The sequence below is a fragment of the Apodemus sylvaticus genome, chromosome 22 (assembly GCF_947179515.1).
Source record: "Apodemus sylvaticus chromosome 22, mApoSyl1.1, whole genome shotgun sequence".
Classification (NCBI taxonomy): domain Eukaryota; kingdom Metazoa; phylum Chordata; class Mammalia; order Rodentia; family Muridae; genus Apodemus; species Apodemus sylvaticus.
Genome location: NC_067493.1, coordinates 39,035,709 through 39,055,990, shown reverse-complemented (window position 1 = coordinate 39,055,990; position 20,282 = coordinate 39,035,709). Strand labels below are relative to the sequence as shown.

The 20,282-nt window shown below is 46.8% G+C and overlaps 1 protein-coding gene across 1 annotated transcript in view; it reads left to right on the top strand.

Moving 5' to 3' along the window:
- Positions 1-20,282, top strand: part of LOC127673012 (S-adenosyl-L-methionine-dependent tRNA 4-demethylwyosine synthase TYW1-like) — a 74,820-nt gene that overhangs the window by 46,604 nt on the left and 7,934 nt on the right. Inside the window, 1 exon segment of the mRNA XM_052168529.1 lies at positions 12,966-13,076. Within this exon segment, the coding sequence (XP_052024489.1) occupies positions 12,966-13,076 (111 nt within the window).

Sequence of the window (20,282 nt, the reverse complement as noted above, 5' to 3'; positions counted from 1 at the left end):
TCCCTTTGATTACTAGTAAGTCGGTGCCATATTTTAGGAGACCGTTTTATCTTGTTTTGACACCACCTCCACTAGTTTGTCTTGAATTGCAACTGTCAAGGTAAATCACTGGAATTAAGAGCTCTGTAGGCCTGGGTTGTAATAACCTCACCTGGAACGTGCAGCCGAATCAGACGAACTCAGCGGAACAACTACAGTTCCAACCTGTAGTTGTAGAGGGTTCAACATTTCATTAAGACTACCTACGGCCAGGAAGAGCAGAGGAGACTGGCGCGTACAGCCTCGGCCTTTGCTCTGACACCCGACAGCCTTGTAAGTTTCTGCCTGTTCAGCTTCCTCAGAGACAGTGGAGGGACAGTGGAATAGTTTATTAAAGTTTTTTTTTCCCATTCATTAATTTATCTCCCTCTGTATTTGTGTGCGGCTGTGGGCCTGGCCAGACAAGCACCTGGAGATCAGATGACAACTTGTAACAGTCACTTCCCTCTCTCGGTCCTGGGGGCTCCAGGGCTTGACCTCTGGGTCTCACTCAGGCTTGGTAGCAAGCCCTTTACCCCTGAGCATCTCACTGGAACAACTGTTTCATCTGTGAGTATTTTTATATGTAACACTTAAAGGCTTACTGACTTGATCATTGGAAAGCTGGCTAGCGGGACTCTGGGTAGTCACACTGCCTGTGGCCTTGGGGTCCAGTGCCGCCCTCTGGCCTCCTGGGGTTCCTGCACTCACGTGTACACCCCGCCCAGATGTGGACACCAGCACACGCTGCAGCGCAGACGTTCTGTCCTTCCTGGGCAGGCCTGCCTCCACCTGCTCAGCTTCTTATCACTCAAAGACTCTTCCAGGAGGCAAGGCGGATGGCGGGGCTTTCCCGGTCTACACTGTGGTCTCCGGGCAGCCATGGCTAAGAAGGAGCTTCTGTCTCAAACAAACAAACAAACACTTTTTAAAAGCCACAAAAGCTGTGTTCTGGGTTGAGATAGTGCCCTGTGTGCTGAGTCTAGGCAGAATTTGCATCCTCGCATGTCGAGGAGTAACAGAAGAGCTGTTGCCAGCACGCAGCTCCAGCACCTAGCTGGGAAGACAGGAGCCCGAGGGCTTTAGGGAGTTAAATAAGCATCCATGCGCACACCAGACGCACAGTGAAGGAACTGGGGGAGGTGAAAGGAGAAAACATAGCTTTATGAGTTCATAGCCACAAAGCCCGGACTGTAACAGTGGGCTGAGTCCAGATAGAGCCTTGCTGAAGGCCTTGACATTGGTTGAGTGGCATTGCGCTTTGCCTGATTGGACTTCACGGTCTCTGATCTCAGTTACAAGACAGACTGTAATTGTTCAGACATAAAATCCATTTTTAGTTCAAGGCTATAAGGAGAATAAGTAGAGGACCGTTCAACCTTTGGGCCAGAATTTATTGATCCTTGCGTTAGAGTATTGACCCACATTTGTATTTGTGTGTGTGTGTGACAGGGTCTCATGTAGCCCAGACTGACCTTGAACTCACCCTGTAACCCAGGCCAGGTCTGGATTTGAGAGCTCCTCAAATCCAGGAGGAGCTTCAGTCCTCTAAGTGCTGGAGTTACCTTTTTTTTTTTTTTTTTGGTTTTTTTGGATTTGTTTTTTTTTTTTTTTTTTCAAGACAGGGTTTCTCTGTGTAGCCCTGGCTGTCCTGGAACTCACTCTATAGACCAGGCTGGTCTGGAACTCAGAAATCTGCCTGCCTCTGCCTCCCAGAGTGCTGGGATTACAAGCGTGCACCACCACCACCTGGCTACCATTTCTTAAGTGGTATTTTGCTGTTCCTTTGTAGGGGTCATTTATGTGCTTGGTGATTTTTTTTTTATTCATAAATATATAGTGTTGGATGCCACTGGTAAATGATACTTAATTTTTTAATTTTCAAAAATTACTATAGATATGTAGGAATTAGATTTTTTAGATACTTATCTTATACAACAGAGTCTTCTAAAATGGTTAATTTTATTGATTTATTAATTATTTATATTATAATGTTATTAACCATATTAATATTAATTATAACAAGAATTATTTTATTAATTCTACAATGATTAATTCCTTAAATCAAATCATATGGTATGTTTACAAAGATCTTTTAAATGTGCGTGTGTGTGTGTGTGTGTGTGTGTGTGTGTGTGTGCGTGCGAACTCAGAGGAGCATTCGCTGTCTGCTGTGAATAATAGTTTGCTGTTGACTTCTTGCAAATACTTCTAAAATGAAGCATTAGTGCGGAGAATGTCCCGTTTGTTCCCGGGGCCCTGTGTTTTTTAAAATTCTGAATAGTTGTTGAGTTCACATGTTTTTATTCTCTCTCTCTCTCTTTTTTAAAGATTTATTTATTTATTATATATAAGTACACTGTAGCTGTCTTCAGACAAAACAGAAGAGGGCATCAGATCTCATTACAGATGGTTGTGAGCCACCATGTGGTTGCTGGGATTTGAACTCATGACCTCTGGAAGAGCACTCAGTGCTCTTAACCACTGAGCCATCTCTCCAGCCCGTTTATTCTCTTTTTATTGAGTAAATTCTCCTTCTGCTAATATGGTGAATGGCACTGACTTTCAAATACCAAACCACATTCCACCCCTGAAATAAGTTTGAGTCGGCTAGTGTGTATCTATTTTGCATTATTGACTTGTTTTGTGTATTAATATTGAAAAGCTGTTTCTGTTCCAGAGAAATGCTGAGCTATAATCTTCTCTTTTGAACAGATTTATTTTTATTTATGTGTTCTTTCTGTGTTATGCAGTTGCCCTTGGTGGCCAGAAGAGGGAGTCTTCCCCAGAGGCTGGAGTTACAGATGGTAGTAAGGTGTCTCATGGGAACTGAACCCAGGGCCTCTGCAAGAGCAGCTCAAGCCCTGAGCAGTTTTTCTAGCCCCAATTTCCTTCCTTAAGTTTTGTTTTGTTTTGTTTGTTTGTTCCAAGACAGGGTTTCTCTGTGTAGTCCTGGCTGTCCTGGAACTTACTCTGTAGACCAGGCTGGCCTCGATCTCAGAAATCTGCCTGCCTCTGCCTCCCAAGTGCTGGGATTAAAGGTGTGCGCCACCACCACCCTGCCTTAATTTTTTTCTTAGGTATGAAATTATTGCTTTTAAAAAAATGAGTATGAGTATTTTGCCTGCACTGTGTGTGTGCCTGGTGCCCAAGGAGGCCAGAAGAGGGCTTTGCATGTCCTGGAACTGGAGTTACAGCTGTGAGCTGACACATGGGTCCCGGAATCAAACTCATGTTGAGCTGGTGTTCTCAACAGCTGAGCCATCTCTCCAGCCCCATTAAAAATAGTTTTGATGGTATAACCTTTGAAATGTAAATGAGAATAAATTCAATAAAAACAAAAATTGTTTTGATGGGTGTTGGTGGCGCAGACCTTTAATTCCAGCATTTAGGATGCAGAGGCAGGCAGATCTTTGTGAGTTCAAGGCCAGCCTGGTCTACAGAGCCAGCTCCAGGGCAGCCAGGGCTACACAGAAAAACCCTGCTTTGAAAAAGAAAAAACAAAAATTGCATTCCTTTCCATTTCACACATGTGTATAATTCCCCAGTTCCTCTCTTACCCCCTCCCATTCTCACTGAACCCCTCTTTCCCAAGAACTCCTCATAGTTTCATGCATCTGAGTCTAATTAGGGCTGCTCAAGCGAGTTGACCTGTGATTGGTCAGAGCGTTGCAGTGATCCCATAAGTCCAGGTGCTCTTCCTGTGCCCTGGAGGAGTTGAGTGCATTTTCTATCCCTTTGATCAGTTTTAGAAAACTGCAAGTCTCCATCATCCCATGTCTATCTGTAACCTGACGACAGTTGTCCCATCATGCTCTGCTCCTGACGACAGTCGTCCCATCATGCTCTGCTCCTGACGACAGTCGTCCCATCATGCTCTGCTGCCGCCTCTCTGGCTCCCCCATGTTTCTGGTGCTTGACCCTCATTCGTTCCGTTTACAGCAATACATTGTTGTGTTACTCTCTCCAGTCACTTTTCAAGATGTTGTTCAGCTTTTAAAAAAGCCATGCATGCATCCTCATATTCTCTCTTTCTCTCTCTCTCTCTCTCTCTCTCTCTCTCTCTCTCTCTCTGTGTGTGTGTGTGCATGTTTGCATGTGTGTGCATAAGTCACGGTACATGTGGTAGAGTCAGAGCAGCTTTCTGGAGTGGATTCCCTTCATCTGTGGAGTGTCTTTTCTTTCTTCCAGTGGGCTGCCCGCTCCAGGGTGGCTGCCCTGAGCTCCCAGCTGCTTCTCCTGCCTCTGCCTCCCGTCTCTGACTAGGAATGCTCTGCTCACAAACGGGAGCCCCCACATCTGGCTTTTTACGTGGGTTCTGTAGATAGAATTCAGGTTGCCAGGCTTACACGGTAAGTGCCTTCACTCCACAAAAGTGACTTCCAGGGCAAAGCGCAAAGGGCCTCTGGTCTCATCCGAGGCTCCGTGCATCAGCAGGATGACAGGGAGGGCAAGGCCACAAGCACTTGGAGCAGCTGGTTACATGGCCGTAGGAGGTGGGCCCAGAACACTGAAGGCAGGCTGCTGATCAGCCTACTTTATACTTAGACGGCCCAGGATCCAGCCAGAGAATGTCCTGCCCGCAGGGAGGATGTGTCTTTTCCACATCAGTTAATATAGTCAAGATCATCTCTCAGACACATGCTCAAAGGCCCATCTCCCACGCGTTTCTGGATTCAGTCACGCTGGCTTTAGCTATTGTGGGCAACATGAGATGCTGTCTCTAAAACATATGAACATACCGTTAAGGTGTTTCCTGCTCTGTTTGATTCACGTGTCTTCTGGTGAGCCTCTTCTGCTGCTACCTCTTCCTTCCATCTTTGAGGAAAAGGTGACTTGGGATGGAGACAGTATTCTTTTTGTTTCTTTTAAAGATTACTTTATTATTTTTAATGTGTGTGAGTGTTTTGCCTGAGTGTATGTCTGCAAACTATTTCCTGATGGCCATGAGTCCAGAAGAGGCCATCTGATCCCCTGGAGTTTCAGAGGTTGTTTGGCCGTCAAACCTGGCCGCTCTGGAAGAGCGTTCAGCGCTCTTCTCTTCTGAGCGGTCTCTCCAGCTGCACGGACACTATTCCTTAAGACCGAAGGAGGCCTCAGCTCCACGGAGCTCAGTGTGGGTCGTCAGTCTGGCGCTTTCTTCCCTGTGACAAGAAATGTTTTTGCTGAGACGGAGTTCCTATTTCAGTAAGAAAGACTAAGATCAATACATATTAAGAAGTTAGATCTGAACTGCAAATTACCCACAGAGTAAGAACTTGGGAGGGAATAAAGAAGTTAATGAAACAGACCATCCACAGAAAAGAGATGATTATAAAAACCAAAGTCAACCCTTAACAAAAAGCTCCTGAGACCGCAGTCAGTCAGTGAAGCGATGGAGATAAGACAAATGTGGAATGTTAGGGATGGAAAGGCGTGTGGCCAGGCTCACCGTTCTCTTGCTGTGAAGAGACTCCATGACTAAGGCGCTTGCTTACAAGAGGAAGAAAGTAATTGGGGACTTGCGTGTAGTTTTAGAGCGCAAGGCTATGACCACGTCAGGGAGCATGACTGTGGCTGGGCAGGCAGGCATGGCGCTAGAGCAGTAGCTGAGAGCTGACGTCTCATCTGCAGGTTGGAGGCGGAGAACGAGATTGGCCCTAGTATGGGTTTCTGAAACCACACAGCTCCTCCCCTAACACCCATGACACACTTCTTTCGACAAGGCCACACTTCCCAATCCTTTCCAAAACAGTTCCATCCAGTTAGGAACAAGCATTCAAATATATGAGCCTGTGGCGTCCATTCTCACTCAAACCATCACACTGACAATCTTGAGATGCTAAATAACCCAACACAGGCTGTGGGAGACGGCTCAGCGGGCCAGGGACTTGCCATACAGGAGCCTGAGGCTCTGAGTTTTAATCCTAAGCACTTGTGTATAGCCAGAGTTAGCTCATCTTCAGGATCAGTGCCTCTGTGTTGATGGGTCGGCTAGCCTGAGTTAGCACAGCAGACAACCAAGGAAATCCCATCTCAAGGTAGAAGCTGAAGACTGGACAGTCCAGATAGTCCTCTGACCTCCACACTTGTCCCGTGGCACGTGTGTGGCTACCAGCATGCATGCTCACAAATGTGTGTACACATGTATCATATACTGAGAAAGGGGAAAAATATGTTTTGAATGACTTTGTGTCAATTAGATGAAATGTACAAATTCTTTCTTATTCTTTTTTTGTTTTGTTTTTTGTTTTGCAAGACAGGGTTTCTCCCGAGTAGCCCTGGCTGTCCTGGAACTAATGCTGTAGACCAGACTGGCCTCGAACTCAGAAATTTGCCTGCCTCTGCCTCCCGAGTGCTGGGATTAAAGGCGTGACACGTCCTGGTCAAATTGTACAGATGCTTAGGAAACAGAGCTAGGGGAAAAACACAAAAATAAACCAGAAGGCTGTTAGTGCTATACTTGTTAGGTTTTTTTTTCTAGTTTGATGCAATCTAGGATCATCCGGGAAGAGGAAACCTGAACTGAGAAAATGCTTCCATTAGCCTGGCTCGTAGGCGAGCTGAGGGGCGTTCTCTTGAATAACGAATTGCTGGGTATGGGCCCCGCCCCCTGTGGGTGGGGCCGCCTAGTCCTGAGGTGAATGAGCAGGTCAGCGGAGCAAGCCAGTAAGCACATCCCTCCATGGTTTTACCTCAGTTCCTGCCTGGGGTTCTTACCTTCACGATGGCCTATAACTTGTAGAAAATAATCCCAATCTGGAGTTTCTCCCTTGCCATTGATCATTCAGTTCCTGGATAAAAGACACACACAACCTTTATAATAAGCCTTTATCAGCACTGATGTTGATCAGATATCTACCCTTCGTGTATTTAAAATATACTTTTTATTCAAAACACCGAGTTATTACTTACTATGATTTATCTGGGCTGATCTTAACTCCAGGTGGCTAGCCCTCGGGGCCATGTTTCTTGGACTCTTAACCCATGGTGTCTTTCTCCTCTCTCCACCTTCTTCCCTGCAATCCACAAGACCTCCTTGTGGTCTCCTCCAATCCCAAGATCAGGAACACCAGGCCCCACTTATCTCAATTCCGCCCAGCTATAGACTGTAGGCATCTTTATTTACCAGTCAGAAATAATTTGGGGGCAAGGTCACACATAGCATCACTTGGGTCTGCATGTGGACTCTTTTGTCTCTGGGGCAACTAGGTCTTAGGCGAGCATTACAGTTCCTGGCAACAGACCGAACATCGACACGTAATCTGTGAGCCAAGTAAGCCTTTCCTCCTCAGGTTGCTTCTGGTCATGGTGTTTTAATCACAGCAACAGAAAGCAAACTATAACTGGGCTTATAAATAATTTGATTTTATTATTTACTTATTGAGAGAGGGTCTCACTCTGTAGCCCTGACTGGTCTGGAACTCACTATGTAGGGCAGTTTGACTCAAACACACAGCAGAGTCTTCCTCTGAAGTGCTGGCATTAAAGGCGCCACAACAGGCAGCCTATCTTAATTTTCCATGTGTGTATGTGAGCATGTGTATGTGTGTGTACACGTGTGTATGTGTACATGCATGGGAGTACAGTGTCCTTGGAGTCCAGAAGAGAGCACCAGACCCCTTGGAGCTGGGTCAGGTAGTTGTGTTCATCTGCCAGGTCCTCTAATAACAGGGAGTGCTCCTGACCACCGAGCCGTCTCTCTAGTCTTCTGGTTTTATAATTTAAAAACCTGTGCAAAGAGGTCCAGGCCCAGACGGCTTCATGGTTGACAAAGCATAAGTCTAGGAAGGACAAGGCCGGTTCTCCATCGCCCCTCCCCAGCTCAGACCATTGCTTTTGGTAGTAATGACTTTCCTGGGCTTACTCGTCCAACACCTGTAATCCCAGGGCTCTGAGTAGAGTCAGAAAGATCGGAACGTCAAAGTTATTGGCTAGATGGGGAGTTAGAAGCCAGCCTGGACTTTGTCAGAGCCTGTCTTTCAAAGTAAAATCAAATAAAATCAGGCCAGTAAGATGGCTCAGTGGGTAGCTTTCACGCCACTGGCCTTTTTCACTGACTAACTGTGATAGCAGGAAAGGGGTGCAGGGTGGGGGAGCTTGTGGTTATCCTGTGCTTCGCAGCAGCTCTGGCCTCTGCCCACTAGATGTCAGGAGCACCCCCACTTCTGGAATCCACAAAGGCTTCTCCAAGTTTCCTGTGGAAGGAAGTTTCAAAGTTTGGAACAGAATAGCCCCAGGATCATAGAGTCAGTTGCCTCTGGTTGGAATTTACCCTTGACTGCATAGCAACAGTTGACGCTGCACAGCTGGAGGTGCTCAGCTGTAGAGGTGGACCTTATCATATTAGTTACAGTGGAACATCAGTTTGGAATATGAATTTACTCACACGTCTTTTTAAAAAGAAGAATGTTTAGTATACATGTCTCTGCCTGTGAGTTCAGAAGCCAAAAGAGGGTGTGGGATTCCCTGGAGCTGGAGTTCCAGGCAGCTGTAATCTGACCAGTTTGGGTGTGCGGCACAGATCCTCTGTTAGAACAGTCGTAAACCACTGAGCCATTCTCCAGTGTCCCCACTGGAGTCGGGGACTCACGTAGTACAGGCTTGCCTCAAGGAGGTCTTGAACTCCTCATCCTCCTGCCTCGTCTCCCTAGTGCTGGGATGACAAATGTGTGCCACTATGCCTGGTTTACGTGGTTCTGGGGATGGATACTGGGACCTCAGTGTAGGAGAGGCAAGCGCTCTAGCCAAGCCCTGCGTCTGATTGCTTTGTGGATTTTATCTCAATTTTACAAAGTATAGCTGATAGAGACAGACAGACATGCACACAGACAGACAGACTGACAGACAGAGAGAAGCAGAGCAAGTGTGTATGCAAGCCCAATTGCCAGGGTTCCTGTCGCTGGGGGTGGCGTCCCAGGTCACCTGCTCTGCTCCTGGGTGGCTTTTGGCACATCATGGCATTCTCTGAACCTGGGTTTCGTGTTTGTCAAGTGTAAATAATAGTCACACATATCCGCTGCGATTCCTCCTGATGTCCACACAGCTACTGTAGTCTGGGAAGACACTGATACTCCTAACAGCATCTGGCACACAGCAGGTGCTGACTAATGGCTCTGCTGTTAGGAGCCTCATCAGGTTATGTGTTCAAAGGACTTGTAAATCTCTCCTGGAGTTAATCTCGCTTCATAAATCCTGCTTTCCATGGAGGTAGAGAGAGAGAGAGAGACCGAGTTCGGTTTAGGTCTCTCAGAAAAGTGTTTTGTTTTAGTCTCTTGCGTGTAATTTCATAAATGAATTGTTGGGTTTTTTATAGAGATGCTTAAATGGAATATTCTCTTCCTTCTGTTCTGTAAATGGTCTTTGCTGGCGTGGAACCTTTCCTCTGTTAGGACTGACTTAGCTGAGTGTTGGTGTGTAAACGTATGATGTACCTTTGTGTAGTGTACTCTTGTGAGTGTGTGGGAGGGGGGCAGTGCCATGCTGTCTGTGGAGGCCAGGGGAGAGCATCAGGTGTCCTGCTGGGTCACTCTCTACCTTATTGCCTTGTGACAGGTTCTTGCACTGAACCCGGAGTGAGGCTGGTGGCCGGTGATGCAGCGATCCCATCTCTATCCACTCGCCCGCCCCTACTCCTTTCCTAGGGTCACAGATGTGTGCGGCCATGCCTGGCTTTTTACCCCTTGACCTCTCACACACTGAGCCACCTCAGCTCTGTCGTTGGCGTTTTAACTGAGGTGTCTAAACAGAGCCTTGGAACTTGGCATGCTTTGTTTCTGCAAGGCTTGTTCTACGTGGGATAGGGTTAAGGTGCTAAAACAGGCAGACAGACGAAAATGACTTTTTTGTTCGTTTGGAAACAGGGTTGCTGTGTGTGCCCAGCTAGCCCAGCATGCTTGTGTAGCCCAGGCTAGCTTGGTATTTGCTGTGTAGCCCAAGCTATAAACATGCTGCTTTCTTGCCCTAGCCTTTCAAGAGCTGGGCTTACTGGGTTAACATTGCTGCACCTGCACAGATCCGTGTTTTGCACAGACGGGAACTGAGCATACTGCAGAAGCACGCGTGCTTCTGATCCCATCCTGCCTTGGGTTTGTCTTAACCCACTGCTGCTCTAGGCTAGGAGGCTGCTGAATTTCCCTTGGTAATTAGCCACTTTCTTTGCATCTGATTTTTTTTTTTTTTAAAGTTGGTAGCTTTCCAAGAATCCAATTATATTACTCACAGTTTACTGCTTTTCTGTGCGCTTCAGTCTTTTTTTGCCCTGGCTTCCTTGGTTTGATCAGAACTTTCAGGAAGGCTCTAAAATGACAGGATAGACAGCCTTCTGTGAGTTTAACTGGGAATGTCTCTTTTATTTTTTAAATTGTGTGTGTGTGTGTGTTTGTGTGTGTGTCTATGCAGGTGCCCATCATATTGGCCAGAAGAGGGCGACAGATCTCGGGGAGCTGGAATTCCAGGAGATTCTGAGCTGTTCAGCATAGATGCTGGGAACTGAATTCAGGTCTCTGCAGGAGCAGAATGTGCTCTTAACTGCTGAACATCATCTAACTCTCCAGCCCAGCTCTCTCTGTTCTTCAATTTGATATGGAAGCCTGACACTTATTTAAAGGGAATTTAGAAATGCCCTGTCTTTTCTTGCCTGGTAAAATGCCTATCTAAACTAAGTAGATAGGAATGAAATGCTTTCGATGTGCCTGACAGATGCTCTCTAGTATAGATTTCTAAGCTTGTGTCATATGCAGATCTCACATGTGCAGGGTGATATAGCATTCAGGGACAGGTGCCCCCCAGCACCCAGGAAATGGAGGCAGAAGTTCAGGGCTATGCTTAGCTAGTCTGGCTTGCAGGAGACTTGGGTTATAACAAAGTTACTCGCTGGGCAGTGGTAATCCCAGCACTTGGGAGGCAGAGGCAGGCAGATTTCTGAGTTCAAGGACAGCCTGGTCTACAGAGTGAGTTCCAGGACAACTGGGCTACACAGAGAAACCCTGTCTTGAAAAAAAAATTACTCTTGTGTCAGTTTTTTGTTTTTCTTTTTTCTTTTTATAAATTACACTTTTCTTTTCCCCAAACAGAAATAGGGAATGTGGTGTCTCCCTTTTCTCTCTCTTATGTTGAGCCCGGCTCACCAAAGCTCCTGGGAACTTGTATTTGTTACCCAGGTCTGGCCTCCCGCCAAGGACAAACTGTTAGCCTTTAAGTTTAAGCTCTCAGTAGAGGTCTTTAAGGCCCTAGAAGGCCCTTCATTCCTACCTGTTTATCTCAGGCCAGGAAGGTTGCCAATCTGGGGTTGTCCATCTTTCAGAGTCTTTAATGACTGCCATATTAATGCTTTCTGAAAAAACTTGTGCCAGTTTGGATTCTTTGGTAGACTTTGGTTAGACCCATGTGCATGATTTTCCTGGCAACAAGAAATGCCAGCGATTATAAATGACAAGAAAGCTGGAAAGAAAAGAATGATAATCCATGTTATTCATGGTCCACATGATTCTTGTGTGAACTTGAAAAGCTTGAAAAGAGTTAATTTTCCATCACCTAATATGATTTATTCAACTTATTTCATTAGAACGTATCTGTTTACTGATACCACATCTCATTTTGATGTTTTTCTACAGGTCTGCAATGCCTTCCGGTCATTTTTACCTTCTGTTCCCCTCTTTTGGCCCGCTCCACCCAGAATCCTCTCTTATTCCTAACTGGTCTCCCTTTTATTTTAATGCCTTTTTGTGTGTGTGTGTGACCCAGAATTTTTTTTTAAAGTGTACACACACACACACACACACACACACACACACATATATGCAGGTGACCATGGTCACCAGAAGACCATGTCAGATCCCCTAGAGCTAATGTTACAGGTGGTTGTGGGCTGTCTGATGTGGGTGCTGGGGACTGAGCTCAGGTCCTCTGTAAGGGCAGCCAGTGCTCTGAACTGCGGAGCCATCTCTCTATCACATAATGCATTTAATTATGGTTTCTAACCCTAGCATGGGAAGGGGTTATTCACAGGCAGGTGGTTAGTCACGGGCAGCTTACCAGTGGCAGCACCGCTGGGGAGCTCGCTTTCTCTTTAATAATCATTTTACTTATTTATTTGTTTAGTTAGTGTGTGTGGTGTGAATGTGTGTGTGAGTATATGAGTGCCTCTGCATGCGTGAATATTTGTGTGTATGTGTGTTCGTCTGTGTATCTGTGTGTGTCCACATGTATGTGTGCATATGTGTGCACCTGTGTATGTGCATGCACACACAGGTAAGGGAACAACTTGCAGGAATTGGTTCTCACCGGTCATCATGTGGGTCCCAGAGTTTGAATTAAGGTTGCGAGGATTTTCAGCAAGCGCCTTTACTCCCTGAGCCCTCTCACTAGCCCCTTGCTCATATCAGTTCAGTGTGTGTGTGTGTGTGTGTGTGTGTGTGTGGCAGCTATTTGGTGACTAACATAGTTCTAGATCCTGGAGGTAGGGGTGAGGGTGTGGGGAGGGCGTGTGCTAACAACTTGTGCCTTCTGTAAGGTGTGTGAGAATCTAGTCGTCACTGATGCTTCTACCATCTGCAGATCGTCACTTCAGGGACTGCAGAGATAGAAGGCTCAGTGGGTGAGAGCAGTGGTGTTCTCCCAGAGGCCCAGGGTTCCATGCTTGGCCCCATGCTGTAGGCGTGGGGGGTCTGACGCTTTCTACTGGTCTCAGAAAGCAGTGTGCTCCTATACACAAACGCACACAGAGACACATCCATATACATGTGATGAAAGATAAAATCTTTTAGAGTCTTGTGCTCTACCAGTTGAGCTAGCTGAGCAGCCCAAGTTTCTTGTTTTTCTTTTTTAAAGTGACTTCAGTTTGTAGACATCCACAGGGGCTTCACCTGACCTGGGATCTCTGTGGCTCAAGGGTGTTGGCCAATGTCCTTGCGTGGATCTGTGACTTGTGCTCAGGTTAAAGCCAAGTTGTTTTCCCTCTGTTTCAGCAACAGCGAACGGTCTACAGACTGACGCTTGTGAAGTGCTGGAACGTGGATGAGCTCCAGGCCTACGCTGAACTGGTGACCCTGGGGAACCCCGACTTCATCGAGGTCAAGGTGAGCCCTGCTGCCCCACGGTGGGCATGCTGTGGCCCAGGAGGCTGCCCCGTGGTGGGCATGCTTCGGCCGAGGGGGCTGCCTGGAGGTGGGCATGCTGCGGCTGAGGGGAGCTGGCTGACGGCTGGGGGAAGCTTTCAGAATTTCTGGGTCTTTGGATTGTAGATTGACTGGGAAGCTGGCTCTGTCCTGGGTTTCGGGGACAGCAGCACTGAAGGAAACTGAGCCGTTAGTCTTCAAAAGTGTCTACTTTGCGGGCGGGGCTGGCAAGATGGCTCAGTGTTTAAGGACAGTTGTTGCTTCCCAAAGGACCCAGCTCAAGGGGACTTCTGAGGGCACTGCACACAAGCACACAGTTTTTTTTTTTAATCTTTTTTTTTTTAAGAGTGAGAAATAAGTTTAATTATGGGATTGGTCAGTTTATAAAAATCAGCCAATTCATTGATTTATTTTTATAGTACATCACTGCCACATACAACATGGTCAGTTTAGACTGACATTTTAGGTATTTGGTATTGGGAATTTTAAAAAAGAATCTTTGAGAGCTTTTCCTAAGATAGGAGGTAGACAGCACAAGATGAGCTGCTCTGTGTAGCTCATCTAAAGTGAGAAAGCAAGCAGTGCTGGGCTGAAGAGTTCGAGGCCAGCCTGGTTTACAGAGTGAGTTCCAGGACAGCCAGGGCTACACAGAGAAACCCAGTCTCGAAAAACCAAAAAAAAAAAAAAAAAAAAGGGAGAGACGTTTCAAACCTTTCAGGCATGCGTGGGAGGTCTAGTGAGTCCTGCCACCTGCCACCTTCAATGGACCAGTCTGGGCTGGTTTCAGCTCAACTGCTACCCACTGTCTCTGCCCTAATCTCTGATTAATTTACCCTAAGCTGTGTAAGTTAAAAGGTGAGTTCTGCTCCATCCATCCATCCATCCATCCATCCATCCATCCATCCATCCATCCATCCACTTTTTGTTTGTTTTTGAGATAGGATCTTGATCTGTAGTCCAGGCTATCCTGGACATCTTAGCGCAAACTTGTGGCCCAGCTAGCCTGGCATACACAGAGACAAACAATGAGACACTTGGTGTCTCTGGTGGCTCTGCATAGTGGTAGAGGCATGTGATGCCGGCACTCAGGATCACAAGTTCAAACTCATCCTTGATTACTCTGTGAGTCTGAGGTAAGCCTGGACTACATAAGACATTGTCACCAAAAAAAAAAGAAAAAAAAAAAGGAAAACACACACGCACACATACATATATATTTAGGGTACTTTTATATATTCAAGTACAAGCGCATAGAGGCCACGGTTTGGGGGTTAAGCCAGGGCTGGATGTGACAGTTTGAACCCTGCCTGTAAGGTCGAGCGTGGAGAGGGGCTCTGGGGGCCAAAGAGCATCCACAGGATGAGTGACTGGGAGGAGAAACTCCTCACCTTTAGAAGCCAGCTCTTGCCTCTCAGTGTGGAGGTTTGAAACTGAGTATTCCCTGAGCCTCAAGAGCGCTGGGAAGTAGCATTTTGCTGCTTTAGAGATAGAAGCTCTGCAGGAGGGGCGGGGGTGGGGTGGGCACCCAGGCTCCTGTTCTCCGAGCCATTATCATTTTATCTCTGGTCAGGCTAAAGACACTCTTTGATTTGAAAATTGCTCTTAAGTTCAAAAGGTTTCTCTTGGCAGAAGTTTTAATGACGCACAAATATAAACTGTCTGAAAATATATGTCCCTGTTCAGGGAAAGCTCGCCAACAGCAGAGATTAGTGGTGTTTTAATTTATGGTTTAGCTATTAAAAATGTTGCCACAAATTATATGGTAGTAAATGTCTGTGTTTATTGTGTTTGGCCGGATCACAGGCACCCTTACCGTCCTCTCTTTCTCCCCCCTCCCTCCCTCTTCCTCTTGCCCTTTCTTCTGAAGTCATGTTTTCTATGGTGAACATTTTGCAATTTGAAAAAAAAATCAAATATTATTATAAATGTCTTTTAAACAGAGTCTTCTGTTGACATTATACTATGCAGCCGAAGATGAACTTGAAACCCTGATCTTCCTGCTTCCGCTTCCCAAGTGCCGGGATTCCAGCCATGTGCCACCACCTTACTAGTGGTAGTAATTTTCTGGTGGTAGTGGTAATTACTATTTTTTGAAGAAAAAAAAAAAGGAAAGAAAGAAATGGCTACTTGTTAGAGGATTTCCCCGCTGGGTTTTGTGTGTTTGGCTCCTGTTCCCATGACGCGGACGTAGAGGAAGCCGTGTCACCCACCACTCGCGGTCTCTTTCAGACACTTCCCCCTTGGTCCTTTTATTGCGGCAGCAGGATTGCTGGGGCTACTTGCTCCAGCCCTCACTGAAGCACTCAAGGGGAAAGCTGAGAGCAGGGATGGGAGACATGGAGATGGATTGAAGTCCACAGAAATACCGTGAGATCTGATGTTTAAAATTCTTAGAGAAACGTGTGGTCCGGCGAGAGTGAAAATCTGTGTGCATTCGGAGGGCCGGCAGCTTTCAGGAAGGAGCCGGTTCCGGTTCCTCCTGCTCCGTGGACTCCAGGATCCACTCAGGTTGTCGGGCTTGGTGGCAGTTGCCGTTACGCACTGAGCCTTCCCACCAGCCTCGTACACCAGAGGCTGTTCATCTCAGAGGTGTTTCCTCACCTGTTCATCTGTTGACCGACACCTCTCCTGACTCCACCTGCTGGCAGTTTCAAACAGTTAGGCTGTAGACATGGGCCTGTGGCTCTCTCTGGAGGTGGGTAGTTCCCCCTGGGAACCTGTGAGGAGCAGGCGATGCGTGCCCTCCCTCAGGACCAGCGGGTCAGTTAGAGCTCTCTCCCCGGCTCCTCTCTCCGGCTTTGAAGCAGGGTTTTGCAGAGTTGCCCAGGCTGGCCTTGAGCTCCGTCTGCAGTCCAGGTTTACTTTGCTTACCAGGCTGCCTCGGCTGCCTGTGCTGGGCTTCCAGGATGCACCGTCATGTCCTGTCTCAGAGGCTGAAATGGGACTGAGGCTGGGGCTTGTGGGTGGAGTGCTTGCCTGGGCTCTGCGAGGCCTGGGTTCTAGCCCCAGCCTTTCAAGCAAGCAGACAGCTGAAAAAGAAGTTAGTAAGCCAGAAGGTATTTCTAGTCAAGTAGGATTCAAAGACTTAATGGCTGAAAAGGTGACGTTTTTGCTGTGCTGGTGGCTTCATGCCTGTAATCCTAGTGCTTGGGAGGTTGAGGCAGAATTTGAGGCCAGCCTGGGCTACAGGGTGATACTCAATGTAGAAAAAACAAAGATGAAATGAAAACAAAAACAGTGGACGGCGCTCAGGGCTTGAGAGTGCATACCATTCTTGCAGAGGGCCTGGTCCAGTTCTAGCGCCAGTGTCCGGCGGCTCTAGTCCCAGCTCCAGACACCTATAGTCAACATCTCCAGTCAGCATCTATAGGCACTACAAAGGTGCACATAGCCACGTTTACATAAGTAACAATAAAGTCTTGGAAAGAGAACTAGTGGAGGCTAAGGAGACATTAAGAAGGGGGAGGGGAAGGAGAGGGGTCTCTAAAATTCCTTTGTTGAAAACTAGTATGACAGCCAAGATACCTCCCCCCCCAGAAGAGAAGTGTGTTTAATCTATCAGATTAAACCCTTTAGTGAGCATAATTGATACGTCAGGTCTGTAATGGAGCCCTCAGGATCTGAGGACAAGAGGTTGTGTACATCAGAGTCCATTGGTTTGGGATGGACCCCACCCTAAAGGACGGAAGACAGCCTTTCAGTGCAGGGCAGTTGCATCAGCCAGGGCTGGGACAAACACCGAGAAGCCTGGAGTCATAGTCACCCTTACTCAGCAAAAGGGGAGAGTCTTCCCGTGAGTGTCAGGGCGGTTTGGCTCAAAGTTAATAGTCAGGCTCACGTGCACACCCCCATACTGTGCGGGCCCTACACGCCCAGGGCTGGCCCTGCCCATCATCTGAGTTGCAGGTGAGCCAAATCTTTTGTAGGATCCTAAGGTAGAAGCAAGCTGGGTGTGAGAGCGGTCACTGTAACCCAGCACCTGGGAGACCAGCAGCTCAGGGCCATCCTCAGCCACCAGGTTGTAGGCTAGCCTAGACCACATGTCTCAAAACAGCCGAGACAAAGGCAAGGGCCAGTGACAGCAGGTAAAGGCGCTTGCCACCAAGCCTTTCCATCTGCGCTATCGCTGGCCTGACGGGGAGAGCCAATGCCAGCAGGTTGACCTCTGACCTCCACCGCATTTACACACAACAAATGCATAAATACCACACAGTAGAAACGTGAGTGTTTTGGGGTGCGTTTCAAACATGGTCCCTATTCACATTTTCTCTTGTTTTACTGACTGAACCAGATTAAGACATTTGTCTTTCTTTCCTTCCTTCCCTACCTCCTTTGTCTTTTTATTTATGAGGCTGCTCAGGCCGTGAATCACAGTTTTGGTTTAAAATCTAAAATTTTCCTTTTTCTTTTCTTCCAAATGTTCATATGTATATATATGAGGTTCCCCGTCCTAACCACGGGCACACGCAGAGGTCAGCCCATGACCTGCGATAATCAGTTTCATCCCTGGGTTCCGGGGATCCCACCCAGGAGGTCAGACTTGGCAGCAAGCACCATCTTGCTCATATTTTGAAACCTGATTTGATACACATTCCACATGTCGCCTTTCAAACCAAATTATCTGTCCTAAAATTGGAACGACAGTGGCTTTTATTCTCCGAGGCAGGTGTCTGGCTAGGTGGCCCAGGCAGGTCTGGAATCTCTCTCTCCCGCCTCAGTCTGCCAAGTGCTGGCCTTGTAGATGCACACCACCCATCTGCCTTAAATTAATAATTGTTCAAGAGGTTTGCTTGAGAGTTCAGTGGGATGATCTGTGCCTGGATCCAGTCAGTGTTTCGACTGCCTTCTATTAGGCACTTTACAGAAAATAAATCAGTAGATGCTATCTCTTCATTATATTGATTTCCTCTTTTCTTTCATTGCCAGTCTGGTAAAAATCTTTTTTTTCTTTTATATTCCCTGTAAATTAACGTGTATTTTAGCCTCATTAGGCTTGAATGGGGCCTTCATTTGTGAGCCCGAGACGCTCAGCTCTCATTATCTACTGCTTGTTGGTGAAAATGCACTTCACGTTACAAACATCTGCTGCACTGAAAACTGGAAGCACGGAACACGTTTGTAAGGAGTCCTGTGTTTGTATTCTCTTCTGACCGAGCCCAGGAAGGTCCTGGTAGCTGCTTGTTGTCAAGTGACTCTGTTTAAAGCCACCCTCTATTGGCACTAAAACTGTTGACAGGGCTCACACACAGCACAGCTCCCCTCTCTGCCCACAGGCACGGTCACGGTCACAGGGGCCGGGAGGCTGTCAGCTACTTGAGCCTCTAGTCTTTCTCTATCCGTTTTCTTATTGCTGCATCTGCGTTCTCCATAAGGGGCCACTTACAGGAGTGCAAGGAGTGTCTGGGGGTTGTGCTATGGTCTGAGAAGATTCTATTGTCTGTCATCAAGGGGAAGACATGATGGTGGGAGTCTAGGGCTGCCCATTGACATCCGGTTGGATCAGGAAGTGGAAACATAGTAAACAGCACTCTGATGGCTTTCTCCTTTGTTCCTTTTTTATTGAGCCTTAATTTAATTTTTATTTATTTATATTTTTTGAGAAACGATCTTACTGTGTAACCCTGTCTGACCTAGAGTATACTATGTAGACCAGGCTAGATCTAAACTTATAGAGCTTGTCTCTGCCTTCAGAGCGCTTGAATGAAAGGTGTGTGCTACCACACTCAGCCTTTCTTAAAACTTAAAAAATGTTACATCCTGTGTGTGTGCGCGTGATCCATCTGGAACTGTTCCTGTTCTAAAGGCAGTGGGAGCTGGGAGAACAGAGCCTAAAAATGAGGCGGGTTAAAGTGGTACTCAGTAGCCAGCTTTATTCAGAGCATCAGACAGTTTATGCTCTGAGCGTTAAGAGAGGTCACATGAGTAAAGTTCTCATGAGGTCAAGCTGTCTGCAATCAGAAGTTCAAGCAGCACATGGCAGAAACATGTTTTTCCACGCGTGCATATGAACAAAGAACAGTAGCCAGTTGTAATGAATAATCTCTGTAAACTCCAGCCCACTCCTGGCTTGGGTATGAAAGTGTGTTCCAAGAACAACTCCATGTTTTTAAAGAAACTGAGGTCACAAGACTCTGGTCTTGTTTTCTCATGAGCACTCAAAATTCTCCTCAGGTGGCTGCATCCTTGGACTGTGCTCCAATAGTAAGGAAAAGTTTTGAGAGTCGTTTTCTCCTACTACATGTGACTTGGGGATCAGACTTGGGTCATCAGGCATGGTGACAAAGCACTTTGACCTTCTGAGCTATCTTGGTGCCTTCCTTTTTCCCTTTCTAGTTTGGGTCTTCAGCCCATGGGATGTTTCCTCCTCGGTTAACCCTTTAGAGCAAGACCTTCACAGACATGTCAGGGTCTGTCTTAGAGGTGGTTATAAACCCAGCCAAGCTGAAATAATGCTTGACCCCTGTTTGGCAGTTCACAGTCCTCAGGGAGCAGACCTTCAGGACGGGGCTGCCGCTGCTGCCGCACTTACCTACCACACGTGAAGCGCTGGCCATCCCCAGTGCCGCATAAGCCAGGATTGGTGGTATTTGCATGAGGGAGAGGCTGGAGGGTTGAGAGTTCGATGTCATCCTTGGCTACATAATGAAATGGAGGCCAGCCTGGGCTACACAAGGTTTTAATGAACTTCAGTATATATATAGTCTGTCTTCCCAATGAGTACCCTTTAGCCTCATGATTTGTTATTGCTGAATAATAAAATATTAAAATATCTCCCTCAATCAAAGTTATGAATATAAGATCTTGTCTGAGACCTCTGTGCTTCAGGGAACTTTTAAATATTAACAAGGAGTTCCTTTGAGATAGCTTTTCCATGCAGTTGCATAACTCAGCTCTCATAGTCAGCAATGAAATCTGATGACCTGTCTGTAAGTACCCTCTTCTCCTCCTTCTCCTCCTTTTTCTCCTCCTCCTCCTCCTCCTGCTTCTCTTTCTCCTCTTTTAGGTTAGTAATTAGCACAGTTTTCCAACTTGATTTTCCTAATGGTGTCTTGAACTGTTACTGCTTGCCTGTTAAAATCCGCTCAAGTTCACCCTAATGAAGTCTTCAAATCCCGGAGCAAACAGAGGCCATTTCACCATTTGTTCTAAGGAAGTGGGCTGTGGGTG